The sequence below is a fragment of the Pocillopora damicornis genome, chromosome 5 (genome assembly GCF_964200805.1).
Source record: "Pocillopora damicornis chromosome 5, jaPocDami1.2, whole genome shotgun sequence".
Taxonomy (NCBI): Eukaryota; Metazoa; Cnidaria; class Anthozoa; order Scleractinia; family Pocilloporidae; genus Pocillopora; species Pocillopora damicornis.
The window spans coordinates 9,565,767-9,591,294 of NC_142674.1; the positions used below are offsets into that span (position 1 = coordinate 9,565,767).

The following is a 25,528-nucleotide window of genomic DNA, read 5'->3' on the forward strand; positions in this document are numbered from 1 at the left end:
AATGATTTTTACGCACCTTCTCATCTCCCCATGAAGTGATAAGGAGCAAACATACCACAGATGACAAAAGTAAAATCATTTCAGAGGTGTGTATATGTCACCCTGCGCGGCGTTTATCTTCTTCCTAACCAGCTGACTGCCTTGAAGAAATTAAAGGAAGTTCTTATAGTCTTCTTAACCCTGCGGTGTATTTTAGTGTACATCGTGTTAATTCAAAAGAGAATTAGGTGCACCCTCTTTAACCTTGGATACGCCACTGTTAAAACACAATTTATCCATGACTTTTTGTTTTCAGTTCTATTGTTTTAGTTTGTCGTTTTGCACTCAGTAAATTTCTTGTATTAAGTGAAAAACATCGGGAATCAGTTGTCGAATAACACACCTGGCACGTCTTGCGTAAATACTACATGGTTGTCAATAGATGAAAGTTATCGGTTCAGTAAGATATAATCCCACCTGCCTGTTTTGACCCGTTTACCCTTCAGTGCGTGTGCACTGAAAATAATATCAAACTATACTCAGTCTAAACAATTTGAAAAAGGCCAAATTCGGTATTGCTCCAGTTTGCTTCAAATTTGTTTGATAATTTGGTTATTGCTGACATTTGTCGCCCTAGACTCGTTGAAGCCCCTGTCATACCCTCAAGGGAAACGCACTTATTGGCCTCATGAAAGAACAGGGGATAAATTGTACTTGTAAAACCCTTATGTCTGCGGAAAAAAAAAAACCACCGTCCGTTCTGTACGATTCTTGTAAATTTGTTTGATAACGAACTTGTATTTACAACGAATATGAAGGCATCGCTATTTTAAGTGTTTTTTTTTTAATTATTTCCATGCCTCTCTTAAATTTTTCTTCCTTCATTACCGTTTTATGTATATGTTTCTTTAACCTTCCAAGTGAAGAGAAGACATGCAGCTTTATGTTCATCAAACGAAAATGAACTCCCACCCCATCGTCTTTCTTAGAGCCGTGTTTATGAAAAAAGCTTTACTGCTGTTAAACATGTTAGATCACTCTTTGGAAACTTCGTTCCATTAGTTGGACAATTCTCTAGCTGTTACAAAAGCGACTATTTAGCAGGTCGGCCATCTTGGTAAACGATTTTTTTTCGAAAAAATTATTGGGGAAAAAATAGAAATAAAAGGATTATTGAGTTAAAAGAAGACATGATTTGAGGGTTAAGTTTCATCTTAGTGCAAGACCAAATTAATTTTACCAAGAAAACTACTTTGAATCACTAATCATCTTGTGGTAGATTAGAGGGTTAACGAGAGAAAGAAAAAAAAAGAAGGAAAATCTCATGAAACAATTGCATAAGGAATTCTTGCACATTCAGTAGTCGATAACCAAACTTTATCCGAGGGTCTTTATGGGGGGGTAGCTCTGACGGCTGACGGTTATTTTTTCCCGATTTTGACTACTAGCGGTTAAATTTTAGGGTCTTGGACGGTTGACGGTTACATTTTAGGTTTGACGATAATCAGTTAGATATTTCTTCAATGAGTTTAAGTTAATTTTAAGTTTTATATCATTTCATATAGATTAAATTCAGTCTTCCTTTGACTTAGTCAGTGGAGTGTAGCGTACTTCCAAGACCTCAAACAATGATCAGTTTCAAACAATAACGTACTTCTCACTGTTATACGTGCAAACCATCGTAGCTGAATTTTATAGACCTCACTCTTCAAACTGGATTCGTCACGGCGGTTGTCTGCGGCTGTTACATTGGGCGATCAATGGCATTATATTCCAGAACGCTTTTAAATGGGAAAGTTCGTTTACATTTCACTCAAAATTAGTTCCTTCTCTGAGATATTGTTGTTATGTAGTTGATATATAGAGGTATAACAACTATAGCCACTATTTGGCGTGAAAACATGCACGGATATTTTTCCGCGGACGTTATCTATGCCGAGATGCGAACAGTTTTGCGACAGCGGAGCTCAAAGAAAACTGTCAGCTTTAAGGAAGAGGTAAAGTCCAAAGAAAAGTACACAAGCATCTCTTCACGCCAAATGGAAGCTATTGTATTTATTATCCTTCAAATATTTTTGAAACACGCGGATAAACTGTTTACCAAAAACTTACTGTTTGATGAGCGGAATGTTTACTTTTTCAGTGTTCTCTGGTACGACTTTAAGAATAAACAAATATGTCCCTTCTTCTTTGACAATAGCGAAACGCTTTTCCATCTTGAATTAAATTATAAACGAACGCTTTCATCCGCGTAGTTGGAAAAGGTTTAAAAATTGGGGAATATCACTTGAGGTTTAACCCGTGCAATATCTCTTGGTTTTAGCTGTCGCAAGGAGCAGTGAGGTGAATTCAAAGATCAAATTTTGCTGAGGCTTTAATTTTCGGTCCACATCTTGTAATAAAATATCTAATTATAGGAAAGTCCCTCGGCTTTTTATCTTCATTTTTCATTAATTCAGTTTCCGAGTCGCTTTCGTACTCATCAACATGTGTTGGTTCAACTTCAACGCTGGTATGGAATCGTGGCACACTTGTGTCTTTAACAAACGTTATTTTTAGCCAAAAATATTTTGCAGCCATAGAATTAACAGATTCATTGTGTTTACAACAAAACAAACCTTTCCACACATTGTTGGAGTTTGGGCTGTGCGTAAAAAGCTGCGGGAGTGTACCTGATTTGTCCTTTGTGGTCTCTGCTCTAACAGTCCTCTGTCTCATTGGTCGGTATTTCTCTATCCAATCTTTCATGACAACTTTCCTTTCTTTAGAATTGTCTCAGAAGACAGAAGTTCCATAACACGGACAGACTGGAAATACATAATACAATGGGGCACTAGGCAATGACTCACTGTGGCTCTTGGCGATGGGGAGTTCATTTTGTTCATTTTCACGTCCAGAAAAAAGGTTTTTTATGTTCTGTGATAAGTGCTAGAATTATTTTCTTCTTTGCTCATATACTCGTTGTTTTCCGAATTAATCTGTCTAATTTCCTCGACTTGTTTCTATGGTTACCCTTTATTTTAATTTGATTAAAGGTCTTTTATTGAACGTAATTTTCTGTTGTCTGCACTCTTACAGATTATAGCAATGACTACAAACGTAATGACTTTTACCCTGTTCTCGAATATTTTGAATATTTTTATCGTAATTTCTATGATCAATGATTTTGGAAAATTGCGGTCGAAGAGGTGAACTGAGACAGAAATATTTAGCGGTGTTAGATACATTAACAAATGGTTGTGCTATAATAGGCAGGGACAGAATTAGCCTTCCTTAGAACATTAGAGTGTCAACACAGAGTCAAGGTCACACGTTATGATTTTCCAAAGATATAATGTTAACTGAGAACTAGCTTTATTTTTAGATAGAAAAATTTATTGCATGTAAGTATCAGGGAAGGGCGGTAACCTAACCCCGCTAAACAGCACAGGTACTGATATACTCAGCTGTGTCTGCGAAAAGAATCCTGGGTGACTATTGTGTAACCAGTTAATTTAAGTTAAGGTATCTACTGTGCTTTACTTTGCGTAGAAACTCAAAGTGTTGGCCCAACCACTTGGACGTTTTTAGTTCAGTTTTTCGCCTGCGATCGGACGCGCCAGAAATACCCCTACTACACTGGATTTCTTTAAAGCCGTTGATGGCTGTAAAATTTTCCAAGCTATACAGGGTTAACTTTCGCTTACAATCCTTCAAAAAAATTCTCATTGGTAAATCAAATGAGCGAGACAAAAGGAAGCAACAGGTATCAAGCAATATACGCCTTCAATGCAAACGCTGAAAAAGTCAAGGAAATTATATTCTGACAGATCAATGACGGACAGTTGCCAACAGTAGTCTTGACAGACAAGAGCAATCTTTAATTTTCAACCCCTATCATATACCTGTATTTAGCAAATAAAATTTCTCCGTTGTTCTTGATTTATCAGACAATACAGAAGGAACCTGGGTGATTGTCGGAATAATCGATAGTTGAACGAGAAGTAAAGAGGCACCTTTCGACAAGTCGGTTTCATTTTGCCATCATCACCTTGTTGTTTGACCTGAAGGCGGCGCATCTCACCTGTATGTGTCTCACCTGTCTCTTTAACTTTATGGCCCTAAACAGGAGTCGCGTGATACCAATTTTTCTAGCTTTTTTTAGCCTTTTGAAACAGCTTTGCTGCTACGAAGTTTTTTTTTTTTACAGTTATCATAACTGTTAAAAGCGTGGGATTGTCTCCTTGACACCCAGGGTTGTTACTGGCTGTTAAGTGTCATATATCCATAGTTTTATGTTCAATATCTTAAGAAGACGATTGTTGGACAACTGGTACCGTGTTTCACTGGGTTGAACCTTGTCCTATCTTTTAAACCGTCGTTTTCTTTCATTTAACGCCAAATCCTAATCACAGCTGTTGTTTGTTTTCAAATAGTCGATCGTAACACGGATGATTTTACCTTTTCGAACTTCAAAAATTTTTCCATGCTCTAGCTTGTCAGCGCCAACTGAAATTTAAAAGATAACGTACATCGGGTGATTTGTGGAACTCCTTCCACCTTGCTAGTTGTTCTCGAAGTTTGCTTAAATTTTACGTCAATGAATGAAAGGAAAAATATTACATCCTTTTGTTTCAGCTGAGAGTGGAAAAAGTCACGAGGGACAGCTGTGCATGTTCCGGTTCGCTCTTCAAGCATTTGTCTTAATGAGGACATAAATGAGAATTTTAGCCTCTGTTTAGTCTGTACCGCTGCACGTTTCCTGGATTATTTTTTCTAACCTAAAGAGAAATGACTTAATCAACTTCATTAACTCTTCGAAGGGCACCGAAACATTTATTTTAATCAATCTCAGTGCACTTAAAACGCAACAACCTTACTGATAAATTCAGACTTTAACCGAACTTTTGGTTTCAACTAATTCTACCATACTCTTTTTCCTGAGTGGTTAATTCATATCAAAATAGATATTAGATATTTGTTTATGCTCAACTACTATGTTTTTCAATAACATAATTCTTCTCATCACTGCTTTTTTACTCCTCTTCGTGAGAACTCTTAACATTGATGCCATTGTCCACAGAAATTCAAACCATAACATCGAGACGTCGGGAAATTCATTTTTTCTTTCAGTTTTGTTTTTGGATCACCAGATGTAAGTTGACTCCCACAGAGCTCGGGAGAGTATAAAATGTGGTTACTGTTGAGAATTACCTGCAGTTGGAACAGTCAGCCGACAAGAGAGGAGATAAGCAGAACGGAGTTAAAAAGACTTCAATCCAAAATGAGTTCATCTTTGTCGTGTATGTTTCTTTTGATTTGGATTATTTGTATCACCTCTTTGATAATTGAAAAGGTGGGTAAAATTGTTTCTACAAATTAAACCTAGCTTCGAAATGAATTAATATAGAGCTGGCCTAACTGGGGTAAGATTGCCGGTTTGCATTCTGGATCTTGAAAGCTTTGGCCAGGGTAACCTTTTTCATGCAATAAGCTTCATTTAAGCTTTTGGTTGAGTTTTTCCTTACAATAAGCTTCAAACTTTTGTACGAGTTAACCTTTCAAACTTTCTTACGCAATAGCCAAACTTTTTTAAATGAGTTATTCGGTTTTTCCATGCGTTGACCTTGGAAATTATTGCTTTTCCAGTGATGCACGTTTTAGCTTCGATTAATCTTTTCAGGTTTTTCCATGCACTAAGCATATCCCATCCCGATCAGTTTATCAAAACCTCTGGCAGGCTTATTTATCTCGGTTCTTAAGCGATACTGCGAAGTGTTTAAAAGTAATTTTGAGTTACACCAACGATAACTCGGTCCACAAATATTTTCTACAACTCATTTTGCCGTCAAAATGGGGTTTTTATGCGGGAACGAGGAGAAAGTGAAGCAGAAGAGTGATTGATAAAGAGAGTAAAATAAACTCTCCTTACACCGAGACGAGAGCTATCATGATGAAGGTCACATCTCCTCTTCGTTATCAGATAGCGTTGAAAATGATATTAGAAATATATGACGTTTTACCTTTGGATGTCATGGCAAAAAATGGATCCCTAAACGGCTAAAAGACAAATTAAATAAATTGAAGAAAGTAATGTGTTGGAGAAGAGTTCAGGCCTCGACAGGGCTTGAATTCTCGTCTTTTAGGTCCAGTGTGGTTTATCAACTGAGCATCGAAGCCTCGTGTATCAGATAAGAAATTACGCGTGAAATAAATAAAAGTGTTTGACCAGTGACGCGACGTATTCATCCCCATAATTAAACTGAAATTAAAAAAATTGTAGGAAGTAAAGAAAGCTTTGTAGTTTGAACAAATACAAAGCCGTATTTAGTTAGAGAAGTTATTTTTAGGTCATCATCAATAAACATGATTTTAGTTATTTGAGGCCCTTCGTTGTCTGACAAAACAACAGTTCTGAGACCTTTTATAACTTTAGTTTTCTTTGCTTTTCTTAGCTTGCTATGAAATACTTCAAGCACTTTATTCCGTATTTAGTATTTAGTTGGGGAAGTTATTTTTAGGTCATCAACAATAAACATGATTTTAGTTATTCGAGGCCCTTCGAAAACAACAGCAACAAAACAACAGTTCTGAGACCTTTTATAACTTTAACGATTTTTTAGCTTGTTATGAAATGTTTCAAGCACTTTGTTCCGTATTCGTACAGGAAGTCCAGTGTGGGCATTGGAAAGATCAGACGATAGGTTGAATTAATTATTTTGATAATACATTTAACTTACAGGCATACTTTTTAAATAAGTCACAGCCACCCACTAGCATAGCATGATCTCCCCAATTTACCATTCCACTGTTTGATTAATGAACTAACCAGTCATTTGCATGCCTTTGGCGCAATCTTGAATTACGTTATCATGTGCCCGTCAGGTTTAGAGGAGCAGACGCTCTTCATGATCAGTGGTTACGCTTAGCTGGAATAGTTTTTCCCTTTTGGTATACAGGGCTTTGTGGAAGGCGGGAAAAGAAGGAAACAATCCAAACAGTCGTGGCTGCCCTCGCTACCGACAACTCATCACAAGGTAACCATGATTAATCTGCCACTACACTATCATGGTTGGCTTAAAAACAAGTTGTGGCAATTCAAAAACTCTTGGACTGCAATTTTGAAACTTCCTTTTTATTCACCAGGGCATTGCAGGTCAGAGCACATGTAAAACTGAGAAAGATTGTTCTAAAGACGAATGCTGCGCTCTATTAAAGACGAAAGCTGTGAAAGTCTGCAAGAAGATCAGTTTATTTGGGGAGATATGCAATCCATATGAAATAGTAAGGACTATCTTTTTTTTCACCTTAAAAATAGTGATTGATTCAAACTCAGGGCGTGAAAGGTCTTAAAGGACACTTTTAAATTAATTTTGATTCGATTCGTCGTAAAAGCTCAGTTTTTCGTTAAGTGCATTCAGATACCGAGCAACATGGTCGGATTTTAGGTTTCTTAATCGTATTTTCTCTTTATGTGGCCTTTGTAACTGGAAGTTACGGGCGCGCAAGTGCCTTTTCGGAGAAAAACTGCCTGGGTCTCAAGAGGAACTAAGAGGAGTCAAGTTGAGATCCCACTTGTTCTAAATCGTGGATTTTTCGCATCGCCCGTTCGTCTTTGCAGCGATGACTAACTAATCAACCACCTTAGATGTTTGATATGCCAACCATGCATGCAGGGATGCTATCCTCATTTAGAATCATTTTCTAAAACGACAACTGAACTACAATTACCATGCTTATGACTCAGCAACACAAAAACCACGATATATATCCTGACCTTGTCACGAATATGTTTTATCTGAAATCCCCCTTAAGGTCATTCATTGGTGCCGTACCGCATATCCTTACTTTGTATAATTTCATGTTGGTTTGAAATCGTTCATTAAGAAAGTGGTGAATTTTTCCTTATTCCCAAGCTCACCAGCGCGCATGAAGTTAATAAGTCGCCTTTGTAGTAGCTTACCGGAAATTGGGCGACAACCATTTTTTTCCAAACTCCGATTAGTCATCCAGAATAAGAACCAACGTCGTAAATGCGAACTAATGAGCACTCTAAGAGATGATCATGATAAAATCATTGAAAGGTACTTCTTTCCCCCCTGTAACTTTCCACGAGGTAAATAGCAGTACACAAAGTTTCAGTGCATTTTCTTTACGAGAGGAATGGCTGAAGTATGGTGAGTGAACAAATTATTATGATAAACTCTTTTTTTGCAGCCTGGCCTTCCCGAAAATTGCCTCTGTCAACAAGGACTGACTTGCACGCGAGCGACAGGAGAGGCTTTCAGATGTCTGTATATATCTGGCAGCCCACTTGATCGAGAGAATGACGGAGAGTAATAAACGGCGATAACAGCGTTCATCATCGGTCATTGTGTAGTAGCTGGTTATTTTAAATGTAACATTTCATGTTTAAAGCTCTTTTGCTTATACCTTGCTTCTGCTTGATGTACAGGCGTGCCTATTCCTTTAAGAGGTGGTGTATTTTCTGAAATTGACGTATGTTTAATGCTTCGAGGTCTTAGCTAGTCTCAGAGCTATGGCTTTTGCTACTGTTGACAGTTACGAAAGCTGTCAGCCCTCTTTCTTGTACAACATCAGGCGTTCTGCCGCAGGATAGAACGTCGGAGTTAGAAAGTTCCGATTCCACAGAAATAGAATAAAGATTTTGCATTTCCTTTGGTTCGCTTTTGGTTTTAAACATGGGGCCACACTGTACCCTTCGTTCTTTCCCGAACCTCCAATTGGAAAATCATTGAAAAACTTAGTTGTAGGCAGTTGAAAATCAGGTTGTCAAAGGATAAAACAGACCGCGGCCTATCAATTTCCACAACAATTTCGTTAGTCTGAACCGTAACCTTGAAAATCTTCAGACTCTCTTGCACGAATTAGACTTTAATTTCAATATTGTTGGAGTAACGGAAACAAACGTCACTTATCCTTATCCACAGATATTTATAGCAAGGATACCAGGCTACATATTTGAATATGTTCCAACACCCCTGCCGGTAAGGAGGCGTAGAAATTTTCATTGATGAGTCTTTTAACTTTCGCGTCTTAGATGTGTTTTGCATTTTTACAAAGTAAATAAGACAATAAACAAGCATGCACCTAGAAAAACAATTTCCAACTGTATAAAAGCAAAAAAACTCTCCAAACCATGGATTACTAAGGCTTACGAATATCCATTAGAATCAAAAATAAACTTTATGCATCTGGTGAAGTGAATAAGTTGAAAATAAATCGCAATAATATTTGCCCCTTAACGCGCATTAGTGAACAGCAAAATCATTCTAAATTACTTCATAATAATTTAGCTGACGTCAAGGCTGCAGTTTCCTCGCTGAAATTATTAATTTGTCTATCTCAACTATCTCAAATTTGTCGAATTCAATTTGTTTACCTAAACTAAAAAAAAAGTGGCAAAGGTCATACATATTCTCAAGGTAGATGTCTTCGAAACATTGATGCACATTAAAATGAAATATTTCATCGAGAAAAAAATTGCTCTCTCCCTCTAAATACGGCTTCCATAAACTGCATTCAACTCAGCATGCAATTCTAGATATCGTAAACACCTTCCAGACGAATATGGACAAACGCTTATTTATGTGGAGTCTTTTCGATCTGAAAAAAGCCTTTGACACTGTCGTTCTAAACATTATCCACAAGAAGTTAGGTCATTATGGATTCCGTGACGCAATAAATAAATAGTTTTCATCTTACTTGCAAGGCAGAACCCAGACAACTCAAATTGATTCGCATGTATCCGCAAGAACCAACACTATCTGTGGCGTACCGCAAGGCCCACCACTGTTGACCCACTACTGTTTCTAACCTATACCCATCGCCGTTGCCTACAACAACAAGACGTACGCGCTGTTTTCAAGTCGGAGACTACGCTAAGATCTCAGTTAGTACGACCAAAATACGCTGTCGACCCGGCTAAACAAGATGGCGTAGTTTACAGGATTCCATGTGAATGCGGCACGTTGTACATCGGAGAGACTGGAAGACCTACGCAAGACAGAATTAAGGAGCACGATCGAGACATTCGACTCGCCCGTACCGAGACCTCCGCCGTTTCAGAGCATGCCCACAACACTGGACACAAGCCACTCAGGAACGAAGTAAAGTTTATTGAACGTGACCGTTATTACTACACGCGCAGGATCAAAGAGGCAATTCATATAAGGCTTCGCCCTAACAACATCAACAGGAATAGTGGAAAAAAAAACTTTCAGAAGCGTGGATCCACACGATCAAAAAACACAACAACAGGAGAGCCGTGCGACAGCGGACCGCCGAGGTAGCAAATCACTGAGTGAACAGCAGGGATCGAAAAGTACTAATCAGAGCTGTTGAAAAAAAACTAATCACACATGACCAGTCGATCTCATCGCCTGAAGGAGACTAGCAGTATGCAGACGAAACGTCGCGATCTACATCACACGTGACTACATCGTGAGACAAACGAAAAACTTAGCTTTTATTGTTATTCACCACGATGAATAACCACAAACTTTTTTAAGAAATTATACCGATGATATCTACGAATCCTCCGACAAACTTAATTTTTTTTCTATTTGCTGACGACACAAACATTTTGTATGCTAAAAAAAACCTATTATCACAATAGGAAATTGTGCACCAGGAAGTCTGCAAACTGTGTGATTGGTTGACGGAAAATAAGTTGTACTTGAATATAAAGAAAACAAATTTCGTATTATATTGTACCGCTAAAAAAAAACTTACTTACCAACCCCAAATAATGAACTTAAAAGAGAGTAGTCTTGGAATGCAAGGAATTTGTGGGATATCAAGGAATTTTAATCAACAATCATCTGTCTTGGAAACACCATATTAAACGTGAAGCAGTCAAAATTAGCCAAACTGATAACTAACCAGACTGATCTCTTAATTGCGATATTTAGTGCCAAGACATGCTCTCTTAAGCATTTTTCGTTCTCTCATCACACCATATCTAGCTTATGGTCTGATAGCTTGGGGCCAAGCATATAAATCGTACCTTTACACGCTTCTTAAGCACCAAAAACGTGCTCGGGAATGTCTGGAATGAGTTGTACTAGAAATTGAGAAGTCTTTCCAAAACGAGTTCGTAGAGGAGCTAAAGGGGAAGCTCTTAGAAATTCTCACTTTAAAGGACTCCTATATCAACAATCTACAAATCATTCGAAAGGTCAAGTTTTTCTGAAAGTTTTAATTAATGCCAGCGAGCTTTTTAGCAGCCAAAAAAGTTATTACATCCTTGGTTAGTCCTTGGGCAAGGAATTGGCGGTTCGAGATCAGTTTCAGGAATATTATCTCAGAACTGAGCCAACTCTGTATACCACTTTTCATACAATGGAAATTATTTTTTTACATCATGTCGCGAAGCTTTCTGATTGCTTTTTCGGGATAGAGTAGCTGAAGTCACCCAGCAGCGCAGAAGCGAAGCTTCGAGAAGAGAATGGTGTGACTGAAAGTTACCCTCGCCGTGACCTTGGTGGGAAGAGAGCTTTAGCTCGATTGGTCTTTTTCTAGTGATCTCACGACATAGAAGTATGTGATTTTGCTATTTTGTAGTTTTCAATTGCTGGATTTAATTTTTCTTCAATTTAACTTGCGGCAGGGCAGAAGCAACGCTTCAAGCATGGGATGGCGAGCGTTAAAAATTTTGACAAGCCTGGTGGGAAGAGTTGACTTTTTTAATCGACGATAGGTTCGTCTCGAAATAATTGCGTCACATAATGGGGTCAGATCTCGGGCGTGGAATCGTCGCTGCAGGGCGACTATTGCACACTATTATGGAATCGTATCACCAGATTGTTAAAGGAGAAGTACAGCTTATGATCCTATATAACGATTGTCATGCGGATATATCATTAAGAAAATTAAAGCTAATGTAATATTGTAATTAGGAAACTCGTGATGAATTAAAGAACCTTGGAGAAATGAATTGCTTTTTGTAATAAACTACTTCAAGATCATGGTGTAAAAGAAGAACTGTGTTGTGATAATGTGGAAATGCTAAAAGACAGCGGTAAATACATGAGTATTCGATGTAGTAGTATTCATCATCTTTATCATCATTTATTTGCCTTTTTAACCATACAAACAAATTTTTTACAGCATTATGATTTATGGAAGGTGAGATTATTAAAATAATAATAAGTGCTGCGAAGGTGCGGCTGGGCCAAGTCAGTGTTTATCTAAGTAAAAACTCTTGCATTTTCTTCTTAAAGCGGAAAAGATTTGACGAACGAATGACAGAAACAGGAAGAGAGTTTCAAATTTAACGACCTTAGTAGAGAATTGTGAATTGCCTAAGATCTGTGCGCCACGAATGCGTTCGATAATTACTGGCTGTTCTTGTACCATAGCAGTAAAATTTGGCTCTTTGTAACAAAATAATTGAGTAGCAGTGGGGGCAATAGGTTATTTTTGCAATAAAACATTAATTTGACATTTTCAATCGTAGTGACTTGGAAAATATCTAAAAATTCCTAGTTTGGAGAATAAAGGAGCGGAATGACCTCAATAATCTGAGTTGGTGATAGCCCGCACAGCTCGCTTTCGCCAAAAAAAATTCTATTTGAGTTAGATACGTATGTGGAAGACCAGGCGGAGTTACAATAGACAATATAAGAATAAATTAAAGTGTGATACAAAGCGAGTTTGGTTGAAGAGGATTGGAAGAAGCGAAACCTTCCTATTGATTTGGCGATTTGTTTACATACATAGCCGATATGGTGTTTCGAGATGAGATCATCGTCAATAGAGACCCCAAGGAATTTAGTTATACTGGACTGTTGTAAAGATTTACCTCCAAAAGCGTGAGAAATGCTGGAGATGAATTTCTTCTGCCTGGGTTTAAAATTTTCGTGATTAGTTTTCTTATCTTAAATTATTCAGAAAGCTTATCACATTTTAGCCAAACATCAATATTTTGAAGTTCATCACTAAGTACGGATTCTAAGGAATTTGGGTTTAAGTGAGAATAAAAGATACTAGAGTGGTCAGCGAAAAGCAGAAGGTCTGTTAATTTAGAGGCATTAGGGAGGTCATTTATATACAAAATAAACAATAAATGGCCTAAAATAGAACCTTCACGAAAACCACACTTGATGGTTTGCATTGGAGAACAAGCTTGGTTGAATTAACCAAATTGGGCAAGAAAAGTAGCTTTTAAACCAGTGCAGAGCCACGTCACGGATACACTAATGCTCCGATTTGGCAAACAAGATATGATGGTCAAGTGCGAATGCTTTGGAAAGATACAAGAAAACACCAACTGTTGTTTCATGTTGGTCAATTTCAGAAGCCATTTTATTTACATTATTTGCGTGTGCGATGTCGAGTGATTTTTCCGTGAAGAGGATGTGAATGTTATCATCTTGAATGGTCCTCTTGTCGCGCCATCAGCGCCGCTGAAAGGGTGTTGATTGTTTGTGTGAAGATTTCATGCCTTTGCTTCTTATTATATATTCTTATTATATATTTATATATACAGCTATTTCAATTTACGTTGTCGGATCAAAGTTTCAAGGGTACGGGACAAGACCGAAAGGCGGTATGGGTAGATTAGAATTAATTTTAGGCTTTCGGGGTTGTCGGCGCGAGATGGACATGGAGGCTGAAAATACAATAAGTACTGCCTTGCGCGTCTTAACAAAGAGCAACAAGAACAGATATGACTCCTATTGCTTAAAAGCGGTTCCTCTTGTAAGCTTGAGGCTTTGATCCGACAACGTAAATTGAAATAGCTGTATATATATTATATATATTATATATATTATATTATACATATATATATTATATATTATATTTTTTATATATATATTGAAGTTGATTTTCTTGGTCTGAGTGAAGTTTATTTTTTGTGTTGCATGTTTGATCAATCCTGATTGATCATACGCAGTAACGCTATAGTTTTTGGAATGATGTAGTTCACTGTTTGAGTCGTGGCCTGTGTGATACCAGCACGTTGCTTTTTCTTTGATGAATGCATCGATGATGAGACTTTGGGGGCATATTTTGACAAAAAAGAGAATAAATCGATTGTTTCTGTTTTTTTTTTTTGTTTTGTTTTGTTTTTTCATCAACATACTTCTTGGTCACTGCGTCTTCGTTGTCAGTTGGATTGACACGATTGACGATCTTTTCATCGTTCATCTCTTTACTAGTTTCTTGAATTGATTTACCAGGATTGCTTGGGTCTATTGAGAAACTAATTTTTAATAGTAATTTTCAAAGCAACGAATTCCTTCGGGAGGCAACTCAGCTCCAAGAGGAACATTCCGAAGCTCTTCTCTAACGAAACCACGCTTTGGTTCATCTTTCAGATAGAGGACAAGTGGCTCATTCTTATTCCCAATTTATCTCTCAATATTGAGGACCTTCAGAGACCAAACGGGATCTGTTGCTCCTCTTTGATCACCTTCCTACTCACCAGCGACATAGAGATATCTCGCACTTCTTGAAGAGTCGAGTCTCTTCCCTTCCATGCCAACAGACCTTGAATAAATGGTTGAACCCTTCGCGTCAACCACCTTCTCTTTGATTGCGTCAACAGGTTTCTTGCCTGTCAAAATGGTCACTTCATTATTCAAAGCTGAACCAACCTCTGGAAGCCCCTTCACCCATTCTGTCGATCTCTTTCCCTATTTGAAGTTAATCTCCTGACTGCATTGGAAAGTGAAGAGACGTTCACCTAAAGCTCCATTGAATCACTCAACGGTTCCCTGATCTCTATGAAAGTTCATCATGCTCTGCCACCTCTCTTGTGACATCACCGGTGAATTCACGTCCAGGATCAACTTGTAGAACTTTTGGGCATCTCGATGGTCCTCGCTTATAGATTGTCTGAAAAGCTCTTGAGACCTCAGTAGAATCCTTTGAGGTGAGAGGCTCGGCAGCCTTGAATCTAATTGTAACATCAACAACTGTCTATGCATATTTATAGACTTTCTTCCCTCTCAGGAACCTGTCATAAGGAAGGAAGAGAAGATCAGCTTGATGAACTGCATTTGGAGACCCAACATTAAAGTTGGTCTCGGGATATGCTTTCGGGCAGGCAAATAAGTCTGCCAGACGGCTTGCTTGATCAGTTAAAGCTTTGCAGATACTTCAGCTTCTTAAGCCAACTTCTTCGCTGCGGCCAGTCCCTTCCAAAAGCCTTTAGGGCTATATTAGACTCTTGAATGTTTTCTGTTGTTCTCTTGAATGTTTTTTTCATTATATTATAGTTCAAAAGAAACTACAAATAGCCAATCCCAAAGCCAAAGCCATTCCTCCGACGTAACTCGTTCCACCTTGCTTTAGTTGAACACTTGGCTTGTAGCAGTCGGAAAGCTGTTGTTCTCTCAGATCAAGATCTTGATTATGCGCCTTGATGTACAGCTTCAAAGCATAATCTGTGTCCACCAAAATCTGTTTTTCCTGCTCCTTGACTTTGTTATTAATTGAAATCAATCGAGGAGCTTTGCTCGATTTTCTTCATACTTTTCATAGGTTCTTTAGCATCCATTTTATTCGTTGATATATGATTTTAAGTTCCTAACAGTTCCTTACATAAGTTCCTATTCAAGTACCTACACAAGTTCTTTTCAAGTTGTTATGCAAGTCATGAAGCTCTTTTAGATACTCAAGATCCACCTCAAGAATGCAAGGGCTATTTCTCCAGTTGTGAAAGTCGGTCATCCACTTCAAACCTCTGACAGGAAGAGGCTTGCACATTGCCCATCTATAAATATTTTTTGCATCAAGACAGGTGATGTGTTTCGTTGGCTTTGTTTCATCAAAAGCTTCACCCGTATAAGGAGTATTTGCCCGTGCAAAGCGATTTGAGATCTGAGATCATTGACTTCACGACTTCCTTTTTCAGTCATCAGCGGCAAGTCTGGTTCCCTCAATAGCGCAAACTCAACGTTTGTCACCTTCAATGCAGCATCCCAAGCCAATCCAGGAGCACTTGACTGCAATACCAGACAGGGTCGAGCTAATAATTCTCAAGATAGACGTTTCTGAACTCTTCATTTACATCTGCAGGCAGGAGAACGTCTGTCTTGAGATGATGGTCATGATAATCACTTGTCGTCTTAATTTGGAACTCATTCCAGACATTCTTTGCGTGCTCATAATCTTCATCAGATATATCACAGTCATTCAGCTTTGAGTAGAACTTATCTTTTGGTGGCAGTTCTGTTTCATCGAACTTAGTCATAAGGGTACACACTCTTTCTTGAGACCAACTCGATTTTGTCCTTGAATACCTTCTCAATGCCCTTCAGTTTATCAAGACTCAAATTACTAACCAATTTATCGACAGAAGAAGCCATGAACTTGAAGCTGTCGATAAAGCGAAGCTCGTTCTTGAAGTCAACTTTTTTTGGAAAGAGCCAACAACGACATCTTTACCGAAGCTGATGTACTTTTCCTCATTATTGGGATTGCATTTGATGTTTACTTCAGTCTTACCGAGATTCTTAACGAATAGATTAGAGTCATAACCAGCCAAATTGTGAAAGATGACAGAGTGAACTTTGACTTCTTTAATTGTAGGTTGCATTTGTAGTGAGCTGTCTACAATGCCTCCCCGTGAAATGGCAATGGTCTCTCACTTTGTCGTGTGTTACTTGTTTAAAATTACGTCTGTCTTCATCGCTTAAGACCACTTTCTTTTTGATATTATCTTCAAGAATTTAAACAAATATCCGTGCAACATCTTCATCCTCACTTTTTGCCCAATAGATGACTGGCTCTATCATCGAAGCAGACGGTATGATAGCCGAACCCACATGGTTTATGCTTTTGATACTGATTAGTGTATCCAGTTGATACTGATTAGTGTATCCACTAGTGTGACCACTCATTGGTTTAGCGCAAGCCTCAAAATCAGCATAAACCACACTCTTATTAAGTAATGATTCTCTAATTTGATTACACGACCCTTATCTGGCATCTCGATCCAGGCTGCCTCATTTCTTGAGCAATACTCTTAGTGTAGAAGTTAAGCTTTTCTTTGCTTGAGAAGTGTTTCAGACACCTAAGGCAATAATCTCTTGCTTTCTCATCCTTGAAGGTATGATTTTATAACAGTCTGCTAATGCTTTTTATCAAACCTCTAAATGCGCTAGCTGTTTTACTAATTCTGAGTTGAGTGCTCTTCCTATAAATCTCTTTGATTTCTCTGACTTTTCTCTCTCGCTGTCCTTCTTCTGGACTTGATACTTTGATTTTTTAAAAATATATGCGACTCTATTCTGGACTATTTCTCAATCCGAGCATCTCCTCGATTTCTCTAATTCCATTATGGGACATACCTTGTTGGTGTTAGAAGTGGAACATCAATTTCTTAAACTGTCTGATCAAGAATTTGGCCAGCGGAGCTGATCAACTGAATCAATCCTGTTTTGTATACAGTCTTGAATTCCTTTTGAGTACAATCCGTTTTGCCTCAGCTCTTAATTATAGAACCTTTTGGGTTTCTATTTCTTTATATTACCTGAAACAATTTTTTTAAAAATTTCATAAATGTTATTGAAATGGTAACAAATTTAATTCCAATACGCAGAAAAGAATTCAGAGAAGTTGTTAAAGGCTGCGAAATAAAATACAGAAACAAGATTCCAAGCAAAGAAATGAAAGCAATGCTCGGCTATCGTTCTTGGACAAAGAGACGCATGGTTGAAGTGAGCGATGAAACAGGGTTTTGCAAAGCATATGACACTATAAAGGAAGCGGTAATAGATTGTGGTGTATCAAGTTCTTCCGCTATTCAATACGCTATAGATCATGAGAGGCCTTTCATTACGTGAAGATCAGTCAAAAAATTTTTGGTGAGAGAATTTCAAAAATAAATTTTACAAAATTAGTAATGAGGAAAGATGTCGTAAAACTTTGAGAATATTTTCAACGATAAATTTCCTAATGTCAGACCCACGTGGCTAATGAATCAACAAACTGGATTTTTGCTTCAATTAGGTGGTTTTTGTAATACACTAAAATTACCTTTTGAATTTGACGGGATTCAACATTACGAATATCCAAACCCATTTCATCAAACATACAGGCAATTTGAAAGCCAGAGAAACAGAGTTTAGTTGAAGAATTATTATTGTAAAATATATAGAATGACTCTGATAAGAATGAAAGATGACGTTCAAAATCTTGAAGATTGCATAAGACATGAGCGGAAAAAGTAAACTTCTCTGATGTAATCCTTGGATAAGGCAGGTGCTTAGTCTATTTACATGTCCTCTTGGTTATGATAATTTTATTTTTGATCAAGCATTTGCCTCTTTCAAAGCTTGAACTTCCTCAGACATGACTTCATGAATTTCGTCATACATTTTGGCGTAGAAAGCACATAAACGATTGTGTAAAACGACAAGATCAATTTTTGGAAGTGAAAACTGTAACTCTGTGGTTTAGCATACAATAGATTATCACATTCTGCGGTTTAGCGTACAATAGATTACCATGTGAAAGACAATAGATTGCATTTCAGATTTCCCTAACAACCAGCGCAGGTGAAAATAGATTTCTTATTTACTTCAACGTTGACTTCACTGAAGTATTTAATAACCGCTTGCAGGTTATTAAATATTTAGCTGTGTTGAATTTGCATACCTTTAGAATTTATGTCTAGAAATAAACAACGAAAACCCATTTGATTTTCGTAAAAAAGGTTGTGATTATTCATCGTGGTGAATAATAATAAAAGCCAAGTTTTTCGTTTGTCTCACGAGTAGTCACGTGTGATGTAAAATCACGACGTTTCGACTGCATACTGCTAGTCTTCTTCAGGCGATGAGGTCGACTGGTCATGCGTGATCTTAAAAAGCATGATGCTCTGCTGTGATTGGTTGTTTTTCAACAGCTCTGATTGGTGCATTTCGATCCTTGCTGTTTCATTCAGTGATTTGCTCCCTCGGTGGTCCGCTGTCGCACGGCTCTCCTGTTGTTGTGTTTTTTGATCGTGGGCATCCACCCTTCTGGAATTTCTATTCCACTATCCCTGTTGATGTTGTCAGGGTGAAGTCTTATGTGAATTGTTTCTTTGACCCTGCGCGTGTAAATATGAACCACTGGCCTGAGCAGCTCAACCTCGCGGTATGGTGCGCAACTACAGGCTTCCAGAACAGATCAAGTCGCTTCTGATGTGGCTACTTCGTGAGGAAGGATTCTCTTTGAGATGGCTGGAATTCAGAGTGAATCGGCTCTTCCAGGTGACCTTAAGTTCAATCAAATAAATAACAATTATTACACGCCATCGTTCAAACGAATATGTGCAGAATTTGAAATTCCATCAGGTACAGACTTCCGCTTCAAAGGAGGTGATAATCACCGTTTTAGATCTGTTTTCATTTTTGTGACAAATCTTAGACCGTAAGCAGCTTCAAACTCTTATCCTGGTAATAAGAAGTTCAGCGATGAAGATGGAAAAGCCATCAAAGGCAATCTGATATGCTTCATTTGGAGTGTTAATGATAAGGTTGAGAGGCAATTCGACTTCTTCATGGCACATGAATCTGCCAAGAAAAAGTCGAATTGCGTCAGGACTGACGCAAGCGGAGATAGCGAAATTGAACCAGTCGATCGAGGCATTCGTTTATTGCATTCTCGGTGCACAAGTCAATGTCAGATCATCAGTCTTGGATTCACCAGGAAGCGCTAAGGGAGCTCAACATGAGTTCTTCGTGAGTTGAGGATGAAATCAGAAAGCCAGACATCTCATAGAGCGTTCAGAGGTTTCAGCTCTTCATTGGTGAAGCAAAAGTCAGGCTTGATCTTGAAGTCTCTTTAAGGCTGATAAGAAGCTCGGAGTCAACAAATCAGTTAATTTAGAGATGAAAATCAGTCGGGGTAAGGCAACTGAATGGGGGCTCATCAAAAATCAACAGACCGACCTCTCACCGTCAAATAAAATTAACGTGACTTCAACTAAAGATCCGGTGAGGACACCACCAAAGTTATATGAGACAAATCATGACATAATTAAAGTCGGGTTGATTTCAGGTGGACTGGTCTCATCCTTCTTGATTCATCGCTTGTTCTTCTGAAAGCGCTCAACCATTAATATAATGACACCCATTGTCAGAAGCCATGCATTTTGACTGAGGAAGCTGATCACTGATCCGGCAGTCTTAAGAGAGTCTGAAAGAGTCTCGAGAGAATCTTAAAGAGTCTGAAAATCATCCCCAACTCATTTGGCAACAATAAAGGGGTAAGTTTCTAAAGAAACTGTGGTGCTGCGTCGGTGGGAGAGTATAGCAGGTAATTTAGTGTTAACAACTGGGTTGAAAACGTAAATTAGCCACCGTAAAGGGTAAAAAAGCTGACGTTTCGAGCGTTAGCCCTTCGTCAGAGCGATTGGCAACAGACTTCAGGCCTCTTTTCAATCCGCTCATAATCACTCCAATCGTTGTTCCAACTATAAGAAAATTACTTGCAGAATACCCTACCAGCCATGTTAAGAACAGAATAAACAATTTTTACCCAATGAGTGAAAATAGGACTTTTTGTTGCCGCTTGAAAATCAAGCACTGCTGTTTTATGGAAATTCAATATGACGACCTCTTCAAATGAATTATTCTTTCATGTTTACATAGCTAAACACAAACGAAGTCAGAAGTCAGAAGTCACAAACGTCTAACACCTGACCTGAAACTGCGGTTTGTCGTTAATATGAAAACCTCGGTGCTTAATGTCTATTGTGATTGATTCCAAACTTTGGGGAAGTGATACATTGAAACGCAGTAATACAAATAGGAGCCGAGTAGTTCATGTTACAACTGAAACGTGATTACTATTACGTTTTCCGAGTAATGCCCAGAATTTTTCGGACTTAAACATTTCATGACTTCCTGTAAGCTTGGCAGTCTTCTAGGGTTCAGATAAGCATTCGTATTTATATTTGGTAGCAATACATGTGTATTAGGCCTTTTCAGTTACTTGTTTGATTTTGGTTAGTTCATCACAATACTGCTATACATGAAAAATGACACGCTTTTGATTGGCTGAAAACAGCTAGATGCCTTTTTCATGTATCACTGGTGCAAAAGTAATAACTCAAGTATAAATGTAAACTAGGCACAGCAACAATAGATCACATTAGAAACCAATCAGATTTACATGAAGTAGGTTGTGCTGATTGATACACACAGTAGCTGACCAAAATAAACAAAAGCCTGGATATTTTATGTATATTGATAAACACTAACAAAATTGCATTCCTGAGTAAGAATTCAGCTGAAGGACAAATTTTGATGGCACACACTTCATTTAGTAAATACTGTCAAATGTATCTGCTGTCAGTTGGTTGATTTCTGTGAATGTGTGTCTTTCATGTATACATTATGAATAAGTAACAACATGATTTCTCATGTGATAAGCACTAGTAAATTTTTCAAATACTTCAAATTGCACACACCCCTATGAGCTCATAACATTTTTTGTTTGTGAAAAATTTACTTGTGCTTATTTAGAATACCAAAGTACACTTAAATTAATTTAGCTTAGACTTTGTTGTCCGCTGTGTTGTCTTTGTTATCAGTTCAATGTAACTGACATTTGTTATGCTTGAATTTGGTAAACACACTGGCATGAAATTACCGTTTCAGTAATAAGAAAACTTGAAAGATTCTGTTACTTAAAATCATATGATACCATCACACACTTGCCTGTACACTGAACTCTGTTGTGTTTAAGTTATGTCTCTGATTACCGTTCCTGAAATCCATTATGATGACACTATCTCTATTTAACTTTCTGTTAGATAAAACCTCCGGGTCAAATTGTAAATCTTATTGGGTTAAAAATCATTAGCAACGTTAATGTAATGTTACTTCAGAGTACTACTCAACATATAATTCATTAAAATGTTGCTTGTGTTCTGATCTTGTTATGCACCTATCTTTTTCCCTAGATTTTTCTATTTGCAGCCCCATATCCACCTACCCCACCTAAATTTTTCTGTGTTCTTTATTGAAAATATAGTCCCACAAAACCCACAACAGTTATAGTAAACGTTTTGCTCTCAACCAAGTGCAAATAGAACTTTGTGCCCTAATGGACAATAGTTACTTTACATATATTTTCCAAAATCAGTCATACATTCAAACCAAATAAAGCTCCTAATGGCTTCTAGTGTAGATTACCTCGTTTCCTGAATGTCCTGGCCCTTCTGCAAAGTTTTTTTTCTCCGGTACTGGTAAACAAAATACCAAAAATATTCATACGAAATGCTTCCCAAAAGTTAATTTCACATCACTTGCCTTGGAAACGACAATCAACCTACAAACATCAGAGCTCAATTCCATTTCGTTACGTAAACAAAATCATGACTGAACCTATCAGGTCACTATGGAAGATGACGTTGAAGTTTTTTTAGTTCCTAAAATCCTCAGGTTACATGTGCACATTTATTGTCAATATGAGACCGCCATAACAAAGTTTGGCCAATAACCCTCCTCTTGAAAATGAACATTTCAAGACTATTGCATGCAAGTTATCTTGTTTTATTGGTGAACAGGAACAATTATGGAAACTATCTAACCGCAATCAGTTATTAACTCTTCTAACAGAAACTCAATAAGACACCAGACACTAAAAAGCAGCTCAGTTTCGTAAGCCACATATGTACGCATTGCGGACCTTTTTTTTACTACTTCACGAGCCGTCTTTATAATCCCAGCATTAATACCAATGTGTTGTTGTACAGTATATAAACAATTGCAATATAGCACTTCCTTTGTGTTTTTGTTAATGGCTTTCACACACTTATTTTGATGATTTTTAGCAATAAAATTATAGTCACGATCTTTTTCAGACCTTTTACAATTTTCTTTTTGCGTTTAAAGTTGCAAATTATACCACAGGCGGCCCAAGCTCCAACTGTGAGATGATCATCTTACGAAATAACAGTCATGGCGAAATTGTAAGAGTTTGTGTTGGAATATTTACGACCGCTCTAAGGAATATTGATCGAGACTCACACTGTTTCACACTGAATAGTCAATGAAGCTAACAGGGATTACGGAATCGAAATTCCCGAAGCGTGGATACCAACAATCAGGAAACACAACGGGAGGCCGGTGCGACAGCAAGCCGCCGAGGGAACAACTTGGGCTTGGAGTTAGACCTCTCAGAAAACCAGAACAAACCGGAACAATGGGGATCGAAATCCGCCAATCGTATTAGATCGCCAAGGTACAAATGGTAACTCATAAGCAGTCGACCTCGTCCTATGATGGAGACCTGCAGTAGGCAGTCGACGCGTGGCGATTTACATCTCAACTTAACAAAAACGCGGCCGTTAATGGCCCCTTGATGGCTTTTATTAGATCACCCTCTTTCTGAAGCTCTTTCTCAGGGTACCGCGGTATCTTTTAAAATCTTGCTAATGTAAAACAATACCTAAACGGAGCTGACTAGACAAAAACGCGGCCGTTAATGGGGCCTTGATGGCATTTATTAGATCACCCTCTTTCTGAAGCTCTTTCTCAGGGTACCGCGGTATCTTTAAAAATCTTGCTTATGTAAAAAAAATAACTTAAACGGAGCTGAAAAGTGAGGGGAACCTAATTTTTTTTTCAGAATCCCATACTTGGGTTGTACTTAAAACCCAGGATCGATACCCGAAATCATAAGGAAAGGGGAATGGTAGATGAAAATCCATGTAAATTGCTGTGATCAAGGGATGGAGGGAACGTTTCGGTTGGACGATAACCGGTATTTTATCAGTCAATTGGAATTTAAGGTTACAATCTTGACGTGCTGATCCTCTATACTTACCAGTAATAAAAACAATGATCTCTTACACGAATATCTTTTTTGGAGCATTTTTGTTGCAAATGTGGCATTCTTTTGTTTTAAAATCTTGCTCATCATCCTCAGTCGTTATCAATTTTTATTGAGATGTTTCCTTTTTATTATTTCACACCATTTAACTTCCTTCAACATATTCCACAGGAGTCTTTGAACAGTATTTTATGAGAACATTATGTTTCTCATCAATTTTCATGCAAAATTGATAAAATTATTTTTTCTGTCTTCTCTGTTAGTTTTCCTTTATTATAATTATTAATAATTGGTGCATCTGATTTTCATATTTTTCATTGGATGCATTTAAAAGATGGGAATGTGTTCTTCTTTAGATGGACTTTATGATGTCAGCATCAGTTGAAATTATATTCTGTTAAGCGTGACTGATAATTTCGGTTTAGGAAAATGAGCCGAATTGAAAGAAACGACGGTAAACTACTTCGTGTTAAGACATCACTGGTCGATTGAAACGTGAGAACAGTGAGTCAGAATCGTATGGGCTTCTCTTACATATTCTCTTGAAGTTGCCAAGTATAACTGTTCCGTAAACAATTCAGAACCTGAGTCGATTGACCCAACTCTTGTGAGTTTAATATCATGAATTGTGGTTCTCGTTTTTGTTAGAGAATTTGATCCTGGCTTACGAGACGGAAAATGATAAAAGCGACTTGGAATTGAAAGGAAACGGACCACCAGCTTCTTTGAGGAAATAAAGCGAGAGCCTAGAAATCGCGACTTTTAACCTTTTCTCTTATGCCTCTTATGTTAGGTTTCATCTGAGGGTTTGAATGGATGAGACTATTTCCCACCCTTTGAGTAGCTCTGTAGAGCTCTATGTTTAATATTTATGTAAGATTCGAAAGTCTGTGGAGCATTGTAGTCAATTAACATGAGAATAACTTTTGCGTGATTATAAAGTAGTGCTGTGCTGTTCAGCACGAAAGCTTGGAATGCGAAATAAATTTTGTAAAAAGCTTGTATTGACTTGAATGCGTCGTAATTAAGCAGTGTTGGGATTTGAAAGATGCGACCATGAAAGCTGTGAAGGCCGTGATTTTTTCATTAAAGATATGGATAGGCATCATGAGTTGTTGATTTCCTGTCGAAAATTCGACTTCAAAAGAAAAATCCACAGAAAAATGTTCAGGAACCTTAGGAAATAGACCTTTTGTTAGTTATAACTTGTAACAAAAACTGTCTTCTGGCAACTTCTTTCAACTTAGAGAAAAAGGAAATTTGCTAAAAATTGTGTTTTCGTTCTCGGTTTTTTCCTTGCTAAAAATTCTTTCAAGAAAACAAATTACTGAAACTTGCGAGCAAGTTATGGTTCGTTGAATTATAAACAAAGTAAGAAATGAAGTATCGACGATTCACCAGCGAGAAATGTTTAAATTTGGATGCAAGCTATGACTTAGGGCTTAAAAAGTTATTTCCGTTTTCGCTTCAGAAAGAGCGCGAAATTGATAGTGGAGTTAAGTCTGGAAAAATAATAGTATTTAAACGATTTTAGAATCCTCCTGTTTAAAGCATCGCGATGACCCGGGCAAATAACAGAAAATGACCAGACCTGAAATTGCAAAAAAAAAAAAAAAAAAAACACCCAAGTAGGGTCGATAAAATTTTCGCAATGATTACGCTTGCACTGAACGCCGTATGCAGGAATTTGTCGATTTATACATGTGGCATATCGGACAACGGTATTAGGGGAACACCTTTACTCATTAAATCTACAATCTGGGAC

At 37.8% G+C, this 25,528-nt stretch overlaps 1 protein-coding gene and 1 pseudogene across 1 annotated transcript; both read left to right on the forward strand.

Moving 5' to 3' along the window:
• The first annotated feature begins 5,165 nt into the window (after window positions 1-5,165).
• On the forward strand, window positions 5,166-8,635 carry LOC113665628 (uncharacterized). The gene is made up of 4 exons (XM_027181347.2): window positions 5,166-5,314; window positions 6,918-6,995; window positions 7,105-7,242; window positions 8,176-8,635. Exons 1-4 carry the CDS (start codon window positions 5,243-5,245, stop codon window positions 8,296-8,298), a joined length of 411 nt encoding a protein of 136 aa, XP_027037148.2. The 5' UTR covers window positions 5,166-5,242; the 3' UTR covers window positions 8,299-8,635.
• Window positions 8,636-19,122: 10,487 nt separating this feature from the next.
• On the forward strand, window positions 19,123-21,860 carry LOC149045064 (uncharacterized; annotated as a pseudogene).
• Window positions 21,861-25,528: the final 3,668 nt, after the last annotated feature.